General features: G+C 40.0%; 1 protein-coding gene across 1 annotated transcript in view; it reads left to right on the top strand.

The window, feature by feature from the left end:
• The window catches only part of ACOT9 (acyl-CoA thioesterase 9), an 825297-nt gene that overhangs the window by 119486 nt on the left and 684964 nt on the right, over positions 1-20847 (top strand). Inside the window, exon 3 of the mRNA XM_044072291.1 lies at positions 307-352. Coding sequence (XP_043928226.1) covers positions 307-352 — 46 coding nt within the window. The remainder of the gene's footprint in view (positions 1-306; positions 353-20847) is intronic.

Below are 20847 nucleotides of genomic sequence, written 5' to 3'. Positions count from 1 at the left end.
GTCAGGGTACTTGCTGGTACAGCCGACGCCGGACCCAGACTTTGGGATTCTTGCCGACCTCGGGCTGCCTGCCGGCAGGATCACCCTACAGTTATGACTGCAACAGTGAAGACACTCGAACATCTACATTTATGGTAGGTGTACACAACTGTACTTTCTGCCTGGTAAGTGGCTTTGCACCGTCATTGCTGAAGAAAATGATTATCTTTAAGTAGTAACTTGTTATATGTTCATTAAAGTTTTTTAAAGAATTGTACTTGTTTAATGCGACTAATATATGTCTAATTTGTTTTTCTTTTTCATCAGTGCGAAATCAGTTAAGAAGTATTGTGGGTGTGTCTAACAACTGGAGGTAAATCCTATATTTTGTTAATGAGAAAGTGTCCTTTTATACGTCACTTTTCATTGTTGGCTGCCTGCCAAAAAGCTAAGCAAAGTGCACTGATTAAATATCTGTCTGTTTTAAGCTGTATTCCGATGAAGTGCAGTAACATAATATATAATAGCTTGGAACTGATGGAGGTAGTAAGATGTGAATATAGACAAGATATAAGGGTACACAGATGGCTGGGCACTACAGTGATTATCATTGTCACCTCACAAGTAAGAGGTTCTGTGGTTCGATTCACAGCAGGTGTGCATTTTGTGCAGAGTCTGCTTGTAATCCCTGTATTTGCATGGGTTTTCTTCAGGTATTAGTTTATCTATCCACCTCCACCTCCCAAAAAACATAAAGCAGGTGGACTGACAAATGTAATTGTCCTTTGGTATGCACGTGGTGTGAGATGTGGAAGAAAAGCCTGGCAATCTTCCCTTTCTTACTTGCCTAGTAAACTCTGTGGATAGTGGTATCTAGAGGTCGCTGTACGAGCTGGATGCAACTTGTAAGCATGGAGAGTTGATGTAGACAGTTAATATATTCAGCAGTTAAATATCAGAATTGTTGCACAAAAACACAGGAAAAACAACAACTGACTGCATACACAGCTGATCCCAAGAAATATTGGCATTCAGAATACTTACCCAAGTAAAAAAACACAATACCCCAAAGCAAACACCTAACAGTGTACTTTTTTCATTTTTCTTTTTTTGTGCATATATTTAAATAAGATAAATTTAGCTCCAACTTTTTACCATCGAACCCCCCCCCAGAAAATGCCACCACCGTTGCTCTAACATATATCACTAGGGAACAGGTCCTCACTGTGGTCTTTAAGGCCAAAAATGGTACTTTGATGGGCTGTGATAGTGTTCCTGGATGCCTCTTGAATAACATGAAATATGACCTGTCAGGCCTGCTGGAATCTCTTTTTTAGCCATAGCCTCCAGACAAGCTTCATGCCAAATGAATGGAGGAATGCAATGGTTATCCCTGTACCCAGAATAGTGGCTTCAAATGGACCTGGGGATCTACAAACTCATAAGCTTGACTAGTCTCAAATGCAAGGCCATGGAAAGAATTACCATGGATCTGATGAACAATGACATGGGAAACCTACAGACACTAAATCCTACCCAGTTTGGTTTTGTGAAAGACATGTCCTGCATACTACTTGGACTTCTTGGAAAAGGTCACTAAAGTTATGGACAAGGGCAAAACAGTCCACACTGCCTACCTCAACCTGGCAAAGGTGTTTGACACAATATGTCACTCAGGCATTGTAGATAGACTTGCCAAATTAGGCATGAACCTGTATGACTCCCAATGGATAGCTGCCTGGCTCACTGATAGGATACAAAAAATTAGGATAAGGGATTCTGCCTCCACAAAGAAGACCGTCACTAGTAGAGTCCCACAGGGATTGTTGCTAGGACCTTTCTTCTTGGTCATCTACTGTTCTGAAGTCAAGGAAAATATCAAGGGCCTCTGGCTAACCAGGTTTGCAGAGGACTACAAACTAGGCATAGTCATTAAATCCTCTAAAGACACAGATACCCATCAAGAGGGCCTGACAGACAACAGGTGACAAAGCCATAGATTAAAACTCAGTGCAAAAAAATGCATAGTACCCTTGGAACGACAGACATTTCTGGAAAATACCACATTGAAAATACTCCCCTAAAAGTATACACAGTGGCCCGGGATCTGGGAATGCACGTTGAAAGTAACCTGACCTTTGACCACCACTTGTCTACTTTGGTGAGAAAGCCATTCTGTTTTGCACAACTTAGAAGTATAAGGGCATGATATCAAGGTTCAAAGATGTCATGGTTCCACTGTACTTGGCTCTCATCCGACTAGTCATTCACTAGTCGCTGAGTACAATGCACCCTTTGGCATATACCTGACAAGGTACTTGAAACAGTTTGAGAGTTCTCAGAAGTTCCTCACAAAAATAATACAGGAGTAAATAAGTCCTATGTGGACTGTCTAAAAAGCCCCGTCTGTGTACTTGGTGTCCTACTGACAGCTGAGAAGTGATCTTTGCTTAGTCTACTAGGCATCCTCTGATCCCACATTGATGGAATTTTTACACATCAGCAAAACAAATCGCATCAGAAATACCCATGAGGACCTAACCTTCATCTGTGACATATACAGGACATGTTGGATGGACAGGTGTGTGTCTCAAAGATTATTCCTTTTCTGGAACAGGCTTCCCATTAATATAAAATAACACTAATCCCTAACCATATTCAAATGTAACTTGGACCAGTGGATGGGAAATCACACACCGTCCATGTCCAGATACCAAGTCAGGGGTACATTTGTGAACACCTGATTTGTACATGCCAATATTGTAATCATAAAATTTCTTGAAGTATTGACATGTCAATTTGGGGTAAGTTTGGCTAGGCTTAAAATCGCTATTGGGCCAATGGCCTAGTAACTACCTATGAACTTATAAGTATATGTGTGTGTATGTATGGATATGTTTGTGTGTGTGCCTAAAATATATATATTTATAGAAATATGTATGTGTGTGTGTGTATATATATATATATATATATATATATATATATATATATATATATATATATATATATATGTGTATGTATGTATGTGTGTGTGTGTGTAGCGTTGTCGCCTCACAGACGCTGACCGGTTCGACTCTCAGCTAGAGCATTTTCTGCGTGGAGACATGCGTGAATAGGCGTACCTTTGTTGAACGTTGTGTGTTAGGGCTGGAAACTCAGCACGTAAAAATCAACTGCCAATCATTAGCGGACCGGAGTTCCGCTGTGGCGACCCCTAACCAGGAAAAGCGAAAGACAGAACAAGATGTATGTGTATAATTTAAAACTCAGTAAAAATATTGTACACCAAGACACTGGTAAAACAGCCTCAACCACATACACAGCCGACCTCGAGACATAACAGCACCCAGAACATTGACTAACTAAAAAATAAAACACAATACCCCAAAGAAAACACCTAGAAAAGTATTTTTTTGCAGGGTACAAGCCTCCCTAACTCCCAGTTTTATATATAGTATCTCCATGGTTTTGCAAACAAAATAGCAAACTCCCACACACATAAGTACTGCCAGTGCACAGTTGGATGTTGTACTAGCAGTGCAGTCTGATAAGGGCATCCGCTTATAAAAATTGTATCTTATCTAAAAGAAGAAAAGCAAACCTGTTTAAACCTGTATAACATAAAAATAGTACCATAAACCCATGATTTGAGCAAAACACTGCTAACATTCTAAATCAGCGATATTCTCTTATGTAAAAAAAAAAAAAAAAAGCTGTCAGAATTCTACTCCATTGATATTCTAAACTGAAATGTTATGTACACACACACCTTTTTTTCTGTCTGTATATAAATGTGCATGTGTAATAGCCAGTTAACATTTTTGAGAGAAGAGAGGAATCTGCAATGATTGGTAGCCTTACATATATGGGTTATATCCTGCCAAGGATGTAACTGCTGGCCAGCTTCCAGATGTGGAGAAGTGCAGACTACATAGACTTTAAATGTAGGTCAGGATGTCAAGTCTGAGCATAGCTTTTGGAAGGTATGTACTCTCAGCAGAAGCCAGACTCCATTAGTGGTAGGAAGTCATATTAGCAAACACATTCAAAGTTATTTTGAAGCATGTACTTTATCTAACCTAGTGCAGGCTGTGAGTACTCTCTAAAGTCTTGGGGCACCAGACTTGGAGCTGAAACAGCTGTATCCCTTTTCCGCTATTTAGACAAATGATGGACATCAAGTAGTCATATTAAGGGGATGAGCTACAGGATATGCAAGAGAATGGGTTCCAATAAATGGATTTCTAGTCTTGAACATCTATTAGAGGGTTAGATGTACAGGGAAATGAGAGTAGCCCAGCTGTAACGGCCATGATCAGATTGTGGTAAAAGGTATAAAGTTGGGGTGGGGGAGTGGATAGCAGATAAGTAAACATAGGTAAAGGAAAGATTTTCATCATCTTGATCACTGTTGCAGTAGCCTTGGCTATATGGGTTATATCCTACCAAGGATGTAAGAGCTAGTCAGCTTATAAAGCTTCAGGGCATCTTCCATGTGCTCAAATCATTACTTGAGCCGAGCTGCCAAAAAACACAGGCTTGAATGCCAAGCCCTTCAGAATTTTCCTGCCACTGACCAGAGTGCTCCACTGTGGGCTTTTAAGAACCAACAGTCAGTCTGGGCTGTTTCTTTGCTGGGCAGATAAGTTTCCTTTGTGGAAAAACTTCCACATAAAGTTTAATATTTAAATGTACTTTTCATCTTAAAAAAGCTGTTTTTAGTCTAGGAATGTGTGTTTTAATGGACTGTCATGAGACTTAACTGTAGTTTTAAACATAGGTGTACTTTTTCCTGTCAGTGTAAAAGTAGTTGAAAACCATTTTTCTGTGGAGAAATTATTTATTTTACTTTTTGGGGATGACAAAGTGTATTCAAGTGCACTTTACTGTATATTTGTGGGAAAAAGTGACTTTTAATAAGGTTAATTTTTTACTGGTTTGTGCTGCTTGTTTTCCCCAGGAAAAAGGCACTGTTTTTGGCTTGATTATGGGACAGACTAAAAGTTAAACAAACAGCCTTTTATCACCACAGCAAGTTAGCATTTTGTTTTAGCTTCTGGTAGGTGACTGTCGAGGTCAACTGTTTCCTCAGACCACTCATCTTTTACCCAGGATCCCTGTGGTATAGCACCTACAGCCATTATGGACTGAGGGTTAGCCATGACCTCTGTAGCTGTTTGGTCCTCTTGGTGGGCAAAGGAGAACCACTGTTTTTGATCCTGGGAGAAGGAACAGGGAAGACTTCCCTGTTAAGTCAGAATGTTATGCCCATCCCTGGGGAAGCTGATTCTGCCATTAATCACTCGTCCCATTTTCCCTGTCAAAAAGAAACCCTAAACTAAACCCACCCAAAAGGCTACCCGCAAATCAACCACCCCTGACACTAAGGTTCCCATCAAAACGCAATTCACCTCCCACTTTGTGAACTCAATTCTATCCTTAGTATCACAGGGCAGTTGCTACCTCACTATCCCCCCCCCCAACACAAATAACACTAATACAAGCTTTACCCTCAAAACAGTTTCCATCACTTCAATCGAAACATGCTCTCCAAGCTAAAAACCTCATCAACAGCAGCCGACCTACTCCCCAGCAATTTCTTGAAACTCACAGCAGATGCTATTGCCATCCCAATCTCCACTGTCACAAACAGATCAGTTGTTCAAAACTATGTGCCCAAACTCTGGAAAATATCCTATGTTACACCCATACATAAAGGCGGGACCTCCATTGAACGTAATAACTACAGATCCATTGCTTTACTCTCCCCCCCTGGCCAAAATCCTAGAAAAATGCATCCATACCCAGGTGCTAACATATCTTCTAGACAGCAACATCCTGTCACCTACTCAGCATGGTTTCAGACCTGCCCATAGTACAACTACAGCCCTCCTCTGCTTCACAGATACAGTAAACCGTCTCAAAAACGAAGGCCTGCAGGTGTCCGCTCTTTTTTTTGGATATGTCCAAAGCATTTGACACAGTCTCTCACCAAATCCTGCTAAACAAACTAAACCAGTATCGCCTATCAAATTCCACTCTTACCTGGTTCCAAAGCTACTTAACTGACGGGTACCAAGCTGTGAAATGGGAAAATTCTCTCTCTCCTCAGCTGCCCATATCTATAGGAGTCCCACAGCGTTCTATCTTAGGACCACTACAATTCACAGTCTTCACAAATGACCTCCATGCCCCCACACAGCATGCATCTATCATTCAGTATGCAGATGATACTACCTTAATCTGTGTTGCACAAAACATTTCCACCCTCCTGCAAACAACTCACCTAGCATTCTCTGATGTTGAAAACTACCTTACCAAAGCCCAACCTATCCTCAATGTAAAGAAAACTCAGCTTGTGATTATAACCAGTTCTAACAAAAACACTGACAACAGTCAATTCACTATCTACTCCACAAATGCTACTCCAATCGCTCCAGTGGCACAGGCTAAGCTATTGGGAATAACCATAGACTCCCACCTAAAATTTGATAGTCATCTCAACTTAACTATTAAAAAAGTACATGCCAAACTGGGATCACCCTACAATATCAAACCATTTCTTATCAACAATACAAGATCAGCCATTGCTCGCTCCCAACTTCTATCCACCCTGCTGTATGCATCTCCCATTTTGACTAATCTCATCAAAACTGAACGAAGCAAAATGGAAGCCTGCTATAACAGAATTTGCTTTGCTGCAAATTGCTCATCTAGAGCTCATCATTGTACTGCTTTGAGACAGCTCCACTGGCTTGAACTGCCCAACCTCCTAACCTACAATCAACTCTGCCTCTATCATTCTATCTATTACCTCCCCAATAAGTGTCCTGCCCTCAAAAACCTAGTACAACATCACTCGGCCAAAAGGCCTCTTAAATCATCAAGTAAACTACTACTAGATGTCACCAACAGCTACAATGTCTTTGGAGATGCTATATAGTACTTCACTGGCTAAAAAATGGAAGTCTCTCCCCACTAGCATACAAAACACATAGTCCAAAGCCTCCTTTAAAAACCTCATTAGGCAACATCTCAAGCAAAGTTGGCAGTGCCATGATTGCTCCCCAGGCTAGTGAAAGCGGATAAGGTACACATACTAAACCTAGAGTACTTAATAATAGTTTTCAGTCTTACTCAGAAACACTGGCTAATCTAGAATGTATGTACTGTACCTGTGTACTGTGTATGTATTCTACCTATGTTTCAAATTTCAGCTATACCGTACGCCACAAATCTATTAATTACCTTTATTTTTAAATTAAGATTTTCTTGTTTGTTCTCTCCACTGTAACTGTTGATGTGCTGCACACCACTGTAAAAACATGTCTATTGTAATTTGTGTGTATACTGATCATGTCTAAACGTATCTGTAATTTTTCTATGTGAAGCTTTTTCTCCCCGGGCCTCTGCTGAAAAAGGGCCTTTTTGGCTCAGTCACACACCCCCGGTTAACAAATGTGAAATAAGTAAATAATAAATGTGTATCTGCTGCTCCTCAAATTTCTATTGACGAGAGTAGTTTACTAGATCTCGCTCAGGGTGTAATTCATGCTATTGATTCTTCATATAATGGTGGCTTCTGTTAAAAGAAGAAGGGATGCGTCTTTCACTGAAGAGATTAAAGATTTTGAATCTGGACAGGAAGAAGGGGCGGATGCAGGATTTTCTCTTCAGATTTCTTATTCAAAGAAGAGCACAATATCTGATTCTCCCTTTGAGGGGATTCACTTTCTCAGACTATTTCCAGTGTGTGCCCGTGTTTTCAGTAGGAGAACACTGAGGTTTCTAAGTCCCTCAGGAAATACTATGAGCTGTTACAAATGGTATTTCCAGAACATTCATCCATTCCTCCAGTGCTGTCATCTTTGGTGGATGTCTGCAATCTTCCTTTTAATCAGCCTGCTGTCTCTAAAAAGGCAGGTAGATTGTATAAAGTTCCTCAGTCTTTTAAGTTTTTATACACTCCTCTCCCAATCTTGATTTAGCAGCATAGCTCCAGTTAATCTTACTGCTGCTAAATATGTAGTTAATTTCAATATTGCACTTTCTGACAAGAATGGGAAAATAATTGGTAAATATGGGGAAAAAAGTATATGCTTCTGCAGCTTTGTTTTTCAGAATTTTGACTTGTCAGGTCCATGTGTTAGTTTATTCTGACTAATTCTGAAAGTATAATGAATGTTTTCTCTGCAGTTTCTTCTTGTGAGGTTTCCATTTTACAGGTCACAGCTCTTTGTTTAAAATGTGTGCATGACTATTGTGATGCTTCTTCCAGGGCTGTGGCCAGTGGCACTGTTTAGAGGAGGTTTGCCTGGCTGTATTCTCAGAACCTCACAAACAATGTAAAAAAAATGAGATTTTAAATTCTCCATTGGGTAAAGGTTTAGTTTTTGATCCTTCTGCTGCAGAGGTTATCAAAAAGTGTAGTGAGAGGGATAAGCTGATACAGGAAACCTCTAAGATTTTTTAGCCTCCCCCCCTTTCCAAATTTTCTAAGAGATTCTGTAACCCCTCATCCAGTTTTCGCAAGAAACAAAATAAACAGTCTCAGCAAAATGCTAGCCAACAGACATTTAGGAGGAAATGACAATGGAGTTCCAAAACGAATACAGGAACCCTCCAAAAAAAAAAAAAAAAAAACCCAGATGGACTGTTTAAGGGACTTCTTTCCTCCCTCTCAGCCTGGCATTCTCTCTTCCCTTAAAGAAAGTTTGAATCTCCAGTTCTCTCTTCAGCAGCAGATAAGTTTCAGACAAAGGGATTCTGAAGATTTTTCTTCAAGGTTACAGATGGCAGTTGGAAGAAATTCTTCCTTTCCATGGGGTAATTCCTCACCAGACCAGACTCCACTGTTTCAGCTGTCCTTCAAGATATATGTTTTCTCAGGGAATGGTAGAGCCAGTTTCTCTTTCCCAGTTTAGGAAAGGTTTTTATTCAGTAATACTTTTGGTGTCAAAGAAAGAAAATGTTTGGGGACCCGTTATGGATCTTCCTAAACCCATTTGTGATGGTGCCCATGTTCGAAATGCTGTTAGTTCACATTCTCCTTTCTCATTTACGTTTCCTGGTAACACTAGATTTATAAGATGTTTATTACATCCCTATTCATGCAGACTTCAAGTGTTTCTTAAGGTTTTAAGTGTCTGGATTACATTGTTAGTTATCTGCCTTAGACTTTGGACTATCCACTGCACCAAGTGTATTCACTAAGTGTCTACCTCCAGTTATAGCTTACTGCAGGCTACAGGTATCCCATTTTCACATGTTTAGATGACTCATTTAGCTTTGCATAGTCTTTTTCAGTGTGTCAAGAATCTCTCATTTGGATGAGAGATCCCTTATACAAACTGGGATTCCAAGAGAAAATTCAAAAGTATTTTTTGACTTTGTCACACAGGATTGTATTCTGGGGGGTGTCTGCTAGACACCTCAGTTCAAGGAGCTTTTCTTCCACAAGGGAAAAAAAAGATCTATACCTAGATCAATTTCTGTAGTTTTCCACTCAGACTTTGGTCAGTGCAAAGGAATACCTCAGGATTTTGGTTCTCTTGACGTGTGATTTTCATGATACCCCTGGCAAGATTCCACATGAAAAAGATACAATGGTATCAGAAGTCTCTCTGGTCCTGGCTCCAACATCCATTATTTTTCAAATCCAAGTCCTGCGGCTTGTCAGAAAAGAAATCACGTGGTGGCTTGGTGCCACCGCAAGTTTCCTAAATCTAGGTTCCCACTCACAGTCCTGACAGACTCTTCGGGCTTTGGTTGGGGAGCAGCTTCAGGAGGGATGAAAGTGCAGAGTGTTTGGGACACCAAGGACAGATGCAAGCACATAAATATAAAAGAGATGCTTGCTCTGTACAGTGCATTCAAATCTCTGAATCTTCTTTAGTATCCTGGATCTCTTTTCAAGTTGTCCCAGATGGTATCACAGCCTTGTGGTACATCAGCAAGCAAGATTAGCCACATTAGCTCGGGATATAGCTTAATAGCACAGTCTCACTCTGCAGCCATCCTGCATACCATCAAAGCAAACTTGTTTGGCAGACAAGCTGAGGAGGACAAAGCAGATTAATGGAAATTAGATCGTGAGGGTCTTCCAAGATTTGATCAGTCTCTAAGGAGTTCCTCAAGTAGACTTCTTTGCCTCATGTTTGAACAATCAGCTAGCAAAATCCTACTCCAGGACTCCATGCAAGAAGGCCTGGAAGACGGATGCCTTTGTCTTTCCTTGGACTTTCCTGTATGCTTTTCTACCCTTACCATTGACATCCAGGGTACTTCTGAAGATTCAGAAGGGAACACCCCCCCCCCAAAGCATTCTGGTGACCCTGTTCTGGTCCAGGCAGCAGTGGATGTCTGTTTATATCACTGTTGCAATATTCTTCACCTTAGGGATCTCCTGCCGAGGATAGCCCAGCATCCAATCAGTATGCCAAAGCCTTGAGAGTTTACTGGTGTTGTGTGTCACACTTTTATCCTCCCCACATAAGGAGTAGGACATAAAGGTGACATATGGGCACACACACCTCAGAGCTTCTTTGCCGCCAGTACAAAGGCCATCACTGAACATCAGTCTGAAAGCTCTTCCTCTGTGCTGGTTACTGAGATGTTTTAAGATGAGTGTCCCTTTGGGGTTCTTTCTTATCTTATCCCTGCACAGGGTGTAGGGAATAAAGGTGTTGTATGGATGTGATTACCCAGAACTTTTTTGCCTCCAGTCTGAACACAATCATCACTCATCAGTCTGAATGCCCTTTCCTGTGCTGAATACCAAGCCATCAGATAAATGCTCCTTTGGGGTCTTTTTTTTTTCTGTTGGTCTTGTTTTCATTTGGTTACCTGGAGTTCATGTCATCCAAGAAAGGAAAATGTAAGTGTGGGAGGCAGATTCCCCATAAGGATAGTCATGAATATAGTGTCATTTTTGTTTGGGTGCTTCCCACAACCATACCTCCTGTAGTATTTGTAAGGTGTTTGTGTCTAAGATTCTTAGAAGGCAGGTGTCTTCCCTGGCCTTCTGTCTTGAGAAACAGAGGCTTAAACAGTTAGCCCAAGGTAGCATGGCAGAATCAATTAACCTTCGGTACTTCTGCTAAGCAAGAAGGCCAAAAAATCTTGGCCAGATTCTTTGACTGTCTAGCCTCCACTGAATGTCGCTCTAGAAGTGGGTGGTAGCTCTGGAGGTCCTCCGGTGTTGACTTTAGATTCCTCTGCTCTGACCACGTCAAGAGGCCTGCATGGATCCTTCCTTTCGCATGTCCTCTGAGGCTGTCCAAGGATCTGCTCTAGAGATCTAGGGGGGAACAGTGGTTAATTATTTCAGTGGACACTAGATGGATTGCACAGATTCTGGTCGGGGAGGAGGTTCTGGGCACTCTCACTGAATCCCGTTAGGGTTCGGAACTTCCAGTGTTTGATCCCTATGAAAAGAAAATAGAAGACTAAACATTCTGTACATCCCAAGGACCCTCAAAGGGAGTGGCAGGAGTTTACTTGGTGTTTGTTTAATGCCTTAATAGCCATGAAGCCTCCCCACAGAGTTTCTCTGCCTACTCCCCCTTGGACTTGAACTCTTTTCAAAAGGCCTTGGGAACCCAATTCCTTGAATGAGGATTCAGGGTCTGATGAAGGGTCCTTGTCTTACTGTTCACATATGCCTTCTCCTTTGGCTTATGGCTGTGATAAAGAGGAGTCCATTAGCCTTGGGTCTCCTTTGGAGGAGGTTTCTTTTGGGGATACAGTAGCCAGAGTGATGGAATACTGTAAGTGGGATTCTTCTCAGGTGTTTAATATCCAGATGATGTATTATGAATTCCCTCAGGTGGACACACCTAAATCTTCTGCATTACCTCCTGTGTTGGCTGCATTGTTAGAGACCCTTTTAGCTGTCTTCAAAACTCCTGATTCTTAAACTCCTGTTCCAAAGAAACCTGACAGGTTCTATAAGGTTCTTTATGATTGTCAATTCCTATTTAAGTGTCCTTCTGCTGATCCTGCTGTGATGTCAGTCTCCCCTGACAAGCTTTCTAAGCTTTTGCCATTTACCAATCTTCTGCCTAAGGATACGGATATCAGGGCCATGGAGAGGATTGGAAGAAGGTCTGTACTGCTTCTGCTTTGGCCTTTAGGGCCATCGATTACCAGACCCACATGACCAGATATGCTGTGGACTTGATTGCCCAGGCTTGTCTTGTTGTATCTGACCTCCCTGAGTCTGAGGGAAAGTCTTCTTCTCCATCGATTTTGGGTTCCACCTCTCAGGTGGCTTGCCACTTTATCAAGTGCAGCTATGATACTGCTGCCTCTTCCAGAGCTGCTGCCTTTGGGTCTGTCATGTGGCGTTACTCTTGGCTTCATCTGCAGTCGCTACCTGAAGACATTAAGGCCAAGTTGCTGGATGCTCCTTTGGATAATAAGAATTTCTGGTACTGCTGCTGCTATGTTTGTCTGTCTTCAAGAATAACTTAAAACTTTGCAGGATCTTAAACATATTTGTGTGTCCTGTATCCCTGCATGCCAGAGGAACTATCTTACTAGGTCTCCTCCTGTTCGCAGGCAGCCTTGTCTGGCCACTAAAGGCAGGAAGGGTGGTAGGCAATCTCCTCCTGTAAAGTCTTCTCTGGCTCCTGTGGCCCAGAAGCCCCCTTTATCTGAAAAGCCTACTTCTGTTTGGCATTTTGCCCCCCCCCCCCCAATCCTCAGCCAGGTTTTTTGTCTCTCCTTCTGTATTATAAACTGGCAACTCAACACCTCAGATTCTTGGGTTCTGTCCATCACCACCAGGGTTACTTCATGGTGTGGAAGCCTCTCCCTCCTTTTTCAGGTATTCCTCAAGCTTCTGTAGAGCAGCTTCCTCATTTCTCAGAAGTTCATGGGTCTTTGTTGTACCAGGGAACTATTAAGCCTCTTCCTCCTCCCCAAGTGGGAAATGGATTTTACTCCAGGATGTTCCTGGTTCCTCGAAAAGAGGGCACTTAGAGGCCTATTCTGGATCTTTCCTTGCTCAACACCTTTCTCAAGGTTCCTTCTTTTTGGATTATTTCTCTTCAAACCCTGTTTCTTCTGTTGTTGCCCCAGGCTTTCCTGCATACCTCTCAGCTGTCCAGATTTTCTCAGGATGTTCAGAATTTGCTTCATACTTTTAGTCTGTTCCTCATAAAATTTTGTTTTTTGGCAAATTATTGGCAAATCATTGAGGAAAAAAGTTAGAAAATGAGAGACATTTGAATTTCAAACTTCATACCCTTCAGAAAATCCATGCTAATGCAAAACCTGTTAGTCTCTCAACTTTCCAAGTCTGTTAGAGCAGTATTTAAAAAAATGCCCTTATTTTTGGGCCTTTATCCCCCCATTATTTATGGTTTTGTCCAAATTTTCTGTTCTAAGAATTTGAGAGGTATGCTTTACTGGTCTGCTTAAATTTGAAGGATGGTTACCTTCATATTCCTATTCCTCCTCTTTTCAGGACGTTTTTGCATTTCTCTGTTTCTCTGTGTCATTTTCAGTTCTCTGCTTTGCCTTTTGTCCTCAGTACTGCTCCAAGAGTATTTAGAAAATGTCTACCTCCTGTGATTGCCCTTTGCAGGCTCCAAGACATTCAGATTTTAACTTATTTAGACGACCTGGTTAATTCAGGCATCATTTCATAGTTGCCTGTTACAGTCTCTGGAGTTCACCATATCTCGCCTTTAAAGCCTGGGGTTCACAGTCAATTTCCGAAAGTCTGTCCCAACTCCCTCCAAGAATCATGTGCATTTGGGCTGCAGGATTCATGCAGTGCCAATGTTGGTCTCTCTTCTACCGCCAAAGGTTTTGTCCTTGACAGCTTTCTTTCAGTGTCTTCTTCCTGTGCTGGCCATTCCAGCCAGAGAGTTTCTTCAGGCCCTAGGATTCGTGGTCACTTGTATTCTAATGCTCCCCCTTGCCAGACTGCATACGTGGAAGCTTCGGTGGTACTTTGTCAGTTTGGCTTCAGCATTACCCCCCTCTGGGATTTCAGAGTACCTCTCCTCCTTTGTCTCTAGCAGGATTTTGAGTGGTGGATTCAGCAACTTAGAGGCGTTTCCTTCTCAAAAACTGTTCATGCCCCATTAGAAGTCAAACCATGTCAACATCAAAAAGATGAAAGCTCTGATTCTGGCCTTTCAGGATTTTCACCCCATGCTGTCTGTAGGCCCACTGAAGGTTTACACAGAGAGCAGCACAGTGACCTGCATGTCAACAAGTAGGGGTGCACAGAGTCTTACCACCTTTGCAGGCTGGCTTGTCAGGCTTGGTATCTGGGTATCAGTTATCAGCTAACTCTTTAGGCAGTGTGTGTTCCTTCAGAGCACAGTCTAGTAGAAGACTGAGCAGGTTCAAAACACAGGGTCACGAATGGATGCTTCAGAGACATGTTTCTAGACATAGTCTATTGGTGGGAAATTGCTCAGGTAGATCTTTTTGCCTACCTTCTGAACAGGCAGCTCCCTCTCTTCTATTCCAGGGTGCCATGCCATCTGGGCATGGAAGATGTACGCCCTTTCTTTTCTTTGGAAGGGGATGTTTCTCTATGCCTTCCCATCCCTACCTCTACTTCCAAGAGTACTGCAGAAGACTCAGCTGGATTCCCTAAAAATCTTGCTAGCAACTCTCTTTTGGTCAAGACCGCACTGGTTCCCCCTCTTAATGCATCTGATCAGGGGCACTCGCCACAAGCTATCTCACCAGTTGAATCTCCTGACACAGGACAATGTAATGTTTGACAAGGTCTAGAAGATTTAGGATCTTTGCTTGGAAGTGTTTACATAGGTATTTTTGTACCCCAAGTAGGCTCCAAAGAATTTTTCCATACATCCACACTTGTCCACTATTGAACTAACACTTTAGGTGGTAGGATTTTAATCCCTTTTAGGCACCTATTTTCTGAGGATGTGCTCAAGGTTTTTCAGGAGGCAAGAAAGTCTTGTATGTCCAAGTAAAAAAGATTTTCTGTCTGGTGCTATGCTAATAGCCAGGACCCCTTTTCAGTGAGGCTCCCAGTGGTTCTTTTCCATTTGTGTGAGCTGCTGCAGCCTGGCTTGGCCTATTCTTCTGTAAAGGCCCATTTGTCAGCTATTTCTGCCTGTCTGCTCTTGAATCCTACTTGGCTTCTCGTGTTTTTTTTTGTTTTTTTTTACCAAGAAACATCTTTATTAAATTATCACATATGACATTGTCATACATTTATATAAGTGAAAACAAGTAATATTGACGTAGTTGTAGTTGCAAACATTCTACATCACTTATAATCATCTGGTCATTGTCAGTCAGACAATACATAGCTCATTCAGATCTTGATTTCTTTTAAACCTTGTTCCTTCTCTGCATGTATTGCTCCCCAAATTCCCATTTTTCCTTTGTAATTTGCCCCACCACCCTTTTCTAAAGATCTCAATTCCAGTTGTTTTGTCTCTGTTACTAAATTCCACTGCTTCTAGTTAAGTTGGTTTAGACAGTGATTTTCATTTTCTACCAACTGCTTTTTTGTCAGCCACCATAGTTAGACTCAGCAAGGCCTTACTTATGTGTAGACACCTCTGATTTTGCATCATAGCACAAAAAATAATTTTTTTAATTACACCAGTTTGTTCAACCAGCGTCTCTGAGAGAGCAGTTTGCAGGGAATCTTTAAAGTCTACCAACTCCTTACACTTCCTGAAAGTATGTTCCAATTTACTTGTTTATTCCCCATCACACCTCCAACATTGTCTACCTGAGGAAAAAGTCTTGGAGACTACTTTGGGGTATAAAATACCTATGTAAACACTTCCAAGCAAAGATCTTAAATCTTCTAGATTTTGTTGCGTATTTGGGAGACATACATATATCCTCTCATTGTTTCTTTGTGAATTGCTTATCCATTCTCGCTTCCCAATCCTTTCTAACCTCCTCTGATTCTTAATAGTTATCATGCAATATTTTGTATGTGCTACTGATTTATTCCTTTTTTAACAGCAGCTTCTGTTCTAGATTCTGTTAAACTCTACTAGTGCAGATCTTTCGCTTAGGATCCCCCTATTCCTTTCTCTTTGTCTATACTCTTATCAATCCTTGATAGGGAAGGCAAGCTCTATCTTGCAGTGCAAATAAATTCTTGGCCTCTTCCCAAAGTTCCCACTCTGTTGCATTTTGCTTTCTAAATATTTGCTGCCAATAGCTTGTTTTTTTTACCAGTTTTCTCCAATAAATTACAACCCCCTCTTGCCTATTGTCTGTATTTCAGTTGCAGTCATCCCTGTTGGCAGAATCTTCTTTCCCCATTCCTGTATTGGCTTAGTTCTTATAATACTTTCTGCTGTTTTGTAAGTATAACATTCTGCATGGTTATCGTTCTCCTTAAGGATCTGCATCCAAAATCTCAGTCTCTCCTTATTTCTTGAGCTTCTCCTTTGTTTCATCATCATCCCTTTCCACTTTGAATTATAGAGCTTTAAATGTGTAGGTCTGAAATACCCTTTTGTATAGGGTAATGCAGACCACCTTGTTGAATTGGCAGAATACGCTTATCAAACTTGATTCTTGCCATCTTCCCTTCCCAGTTAAAATCCTTCAGCTCTTTATTGTTATCCACAACTTCTCATCTGGTTGATAAAAAAAATATATATGCCTTACCTGACCTGTGTATAAAACTAAAGGGACTAAAAACATTTTAACTGTTTGTATCTTTCTAGCCATATGCATATAATGGAGCTTCCAATTTCTCAGTTTTTGTATTATCTTTTGTTTACTGTCTTCCCACATATCCTTAGCTGACACACCAGAATCCTTTTTAATCCATGCTCCAAGTACTTCATTTTATCATGTCCCCTTAAATATAGATATTGCTATACCAATGTGTGCTTTGATACATAATTTACATATATTGCTATGTTTTAGCTTCATTCATTTTGTATCCTGAAAAGATTTGAAACTGCCTCATATTGTTTCACAACACTGAAATGTCCTTTTCTGGTTTTATCAAGTATAAAATATCATCATCTGCAAATAGAACCAGATTTTCTTCACTACCATACCGATTATATCCTTGAATTTCTGAGTCTCATTTTCTTTGCAAGTGGTTCTAAATATAGTACAAATAACAAAGTGTAAAGAGGACACACCTGCCTGGTTCTTCTGCTCAAACAGAAATTATTAGAGAGGAACCCACCCACTTAATTTTCGCCACCGATCCCTCATATATCCTCCTAATCAACCTTATAATTTTATCGGGGAATGTACATGCTTCAATTGCCCTGCTCTTAAACTCCCAGCTTACTGCGTCAGATGCTTTCTGTGCATCAAGACCCATCAACAGCAGTAGTATTTTCTTACATTCAGCTTCCCTTTGAATCATTAATGTTCTGTTAATTTTGTCAGATGTTTGCTTCTCCTCCATAAAACCGCATTGATCCGCGTCTGTCAATTTTGGCATCACCTTTGCATCACCTTTGCCATTCTTTTAGCCATTATAGACATAAACATTTTATAATCTTGATTTAGTTTTGAAATGGGCCTTGTATGGAACTGGATCTGATGGGTATTTACACTCTTTAGGTATTAACAGCCACCACCACTTTCTTCAAGGAAGTTGGTGCTTCTCCTCCTCTTAAAATATTGTTAAACAAATCCTTCCAGATCTTTGTCATTGTCTTCCCTTCTTGCTTCCAAACTTCCACAGGAATACCATCTGTTCCTGGGGATTTTCCTGCTGATTGATTGCACATCACCACTTTTGTCTCCTCTCCTCCTATCCTGTTAGTAATTGAGCTTCATCTACCTCTAACCTTGGCATATTTAATTCCTCCATAAACTTTTCCATTTCTACCTTTTTTGTTCTTCCTCTTTCTCTGCTTTATACAGACTTTCATAAAATTTCCAAAATGTATAGGTACCTCTACAGGATGTCTTCTTTTCCTTGTTATAAGCTCCCTAAGCTTGGCAACAACCCTTTCTAATTTCTGTTGCCAGAGTTGTTGCTCTAAAAGTTTTTGTACTCTGGCATTACTATCAAAAAACAGTTGCTTAACAGCAATCTTTCTAAACTCATGCATATTATCCAGGTAATCTTTATTTTTTGCTTAGCACTCTGCAGTTGTTCCTTTTCTTGTTCTGTGAGATTCTCCCTGTTCTACAATACTTTATTTGTCAGTCCATCTAAATAATTCTTGTTGCTTCTTAACGGTATCTCTTTTTCTTTTATTTCCACCCTATTTTTAAAGTAGTTTGATTTTTCTCCCACTCCCTAGCTATATTTTCAAAAAAAAATTTCTGTCTTTTCTAATAACTTCCGCATAAATTTCATTACCCATTCCATAAATTCCTCTCTCTCTTCAACAGATAAGTGGGAAAGTTCCAGTTTCTCATTTTTATTTAATTACCTTGCTCTTTTATTTTAGTTATTACTGGCATGTGATCTGAAATTATTGGATATGTATCAAAACTTTCAGTTAAATGCACATGCTCCTGTGAAAGGTTAGTTCTGTCTAGCCTAGCCTAGTTTTTGTATCTTGGGGAATAATGTGTAAATTTACTCCACTGAATAACCGTCCTGAAGCCTTTCTTTATCAAATTCACATCTTCATTTCTTCCAAATGTTTCTCCTGTGGCATAGCTATTTGCACTCTCTACATTTTTAAATATAGTTCACTACTCTTTCTTTTTTGTATACATCTTCGAGACCATTAACATTTAAAGATAATATCAAAAGGCTCATTGTATTAAAAAGTTATTATTCCTACCTTTTTAGTTATTACAGTTTTTTTAAGTATCTAGTTTCTGCTTTTGTGTTACATGCACACACTGATGTTTGGCAGGTTGACGTTTTATACAATTCTTTCGGTCATATCCATTTCAACTTATGTCACTTCGTATAAAACTTTTTGTTTTATTGAAAGCCCTCAAACAAATAAAAAAAACAAAACAAATACAACCCCAAAATCTATTAACTTAACGCACAAAACTGTGTACATCTCCAAATATTGAAGTTTTACCTTCCTAATAGGAACAGTTGTCCCAAACTGACAGCCACACTCAAAGACTTGGATTAATCTAAAAGGAAGGTTATGAATGCTAAGAAACATGCTACAGTCCGTGCGTCTACCAAGCACTGTCTGGTTTTATCTGATCTTTATTGCTCTCCCAGAATGAGAAAACACTTCTATGTTTCAGAAAACATTATCTCCTAGCCGTTGAAGGAAAGCCATTAAAAGAAAGAAGAATTCTATTTTTATTGCTCTTTATCAGATTGTCTCCATGTTGGCATGATGAACAGGTACAGGGCTGCCTCCACAAGTATGTATGTATTTATTTGCTAGAGGAGAACTTTATTATATTTAGTGTTCTTTGTTTGCTTTCTCTTAAAACTTGTTAATAAAGCCAAGAGCCTGAATCCAGTCATTCCCCAAAGCAAGAATGAGAAAAAGTGCATCATTTTTTTCTTGTATCGTACTCTCTTGAACAGACTTTTCTTTTTATTTATTTATTTATTTATTTTTTACATTGCAGCGCCTACATTTCTTAAAACTGAACAAGGAGGAAGAGAAAAAACAGGGGCACCTGTTTACGTTAGTATCCCCCTCACACTTGAAAATAACTGAGAAAATGTTATTTTATAGCACACAGATGTCATACTGTTAAAAACAAATGTTTGTTTTACTTGGTTAACTCTTCCCTTCTCCTAAGTGTTCCTCCCAACTTTAATGACAGGAAGTAGGGCATATGCTTTAGAGTCCCTTACAAGTTTAACAAAGTCAAAAAAGTCCAGTATTTCTAGGTTTTCTTGTTCTTGTTCTGTCATGTTTCACAAATGTAATTCATTTATAATCCCACATTTGTCAGTTTCCGAGTTGCTGGTTTTATTCTTGTTTTTCTCCATCTCCCAGATTCAGTCTCTGCTTCCTTTCCAATGTACTTTCAGTTCTTCTAGTCAACTCTTGTGCTTTTTTGTGTCTTGAGCATTTTCTGTTGAAACATCGGAAATTTTCACTGGCACAGTCTTTCTGTGGTCTTTATTACTAGAAGAACAAGGAGCAGATTTACCAGAAGAACAAGAAACATAATCTGCTTCTGTTTCATACCTCAATTTTGTTAGACAAACTTTTGTATTTTACCCTTAGCGTATCCTGCATAAAAAATGATTTTGTCTCTCCAGGAAAAAAATTCTGAAGATAACTGGGATACAGCAGTTTGAATCTTGATGCCTGCTTCTCAACATTCCTCAATTAGTGGAATAAATTTACTCATCTTCTGCCTGGTATATAAAGTGAGTAATAATTTTCCAGAAACACTATACTGTCTCCCACTTTTCAGTACTTTGTTTTTCTGACACAGTTTTGTTGGAATCAAAACAACTTCTACTGGTAAAATTGTATCTTTAAAGGTCTAGGTTGCTTTCAGCATACACTCAATGTGCCCTTCCGTTTAACAACTCCTGATGTGTAATACCAGTCAAGTTGCATATTTGTGTTTTCATAAAATTAATAGTTTGTTCCTTCCTTCCTTCCTGCGCCTCTCTAGTACAGCAGAAAATCTCAGGTTTTCCCTGCATGATCTGTCCTCTAATTCTATTATTTTTTTAAACAATTCTTCTTGAGCAGTCTCCTATTCAGCCAGCCTTTTTTTTTTTCATTTTGACCTCTGATTTTTGCAGACTTATCAACTCATCTGATTATCTGTTAAAAGCTTTTTCCAGTTTTATTCATGCTTTTGTTATTTGAATTGATGTACTCCATCGGTGTTTTGTTTATTTTAATCCGCTCTGAGTACATTTGACTTATTTTTTTCTCTAGGTTATTGGAAGTCATATCTTGCACCAAAGCTGGAGCCTGCACTGCTTTTTGCTGAACAGCTACAGAATTCTTCCCA

The sequence above is a fragment of the Protopterus annectens genome, chromosome 5.part0 (genome assembly GCF_019279795.1).
Source record: "Protopterus annectens isolate FY-2018-M chromosome 5.part0, PAN1.0, whole genome shotgun sequence".
Taxonomy (NCBI): Eukaryota; Metazoa; Chordata; order Ceratodontiformes; family Protopteridae; genus Protopterus; species Protopterus annectens.
The sequence above is the reverse complement of the archived record's forward strand: the minus strand, read 5'-3'. Positions and strand labels throughout refer to the sequence as shown.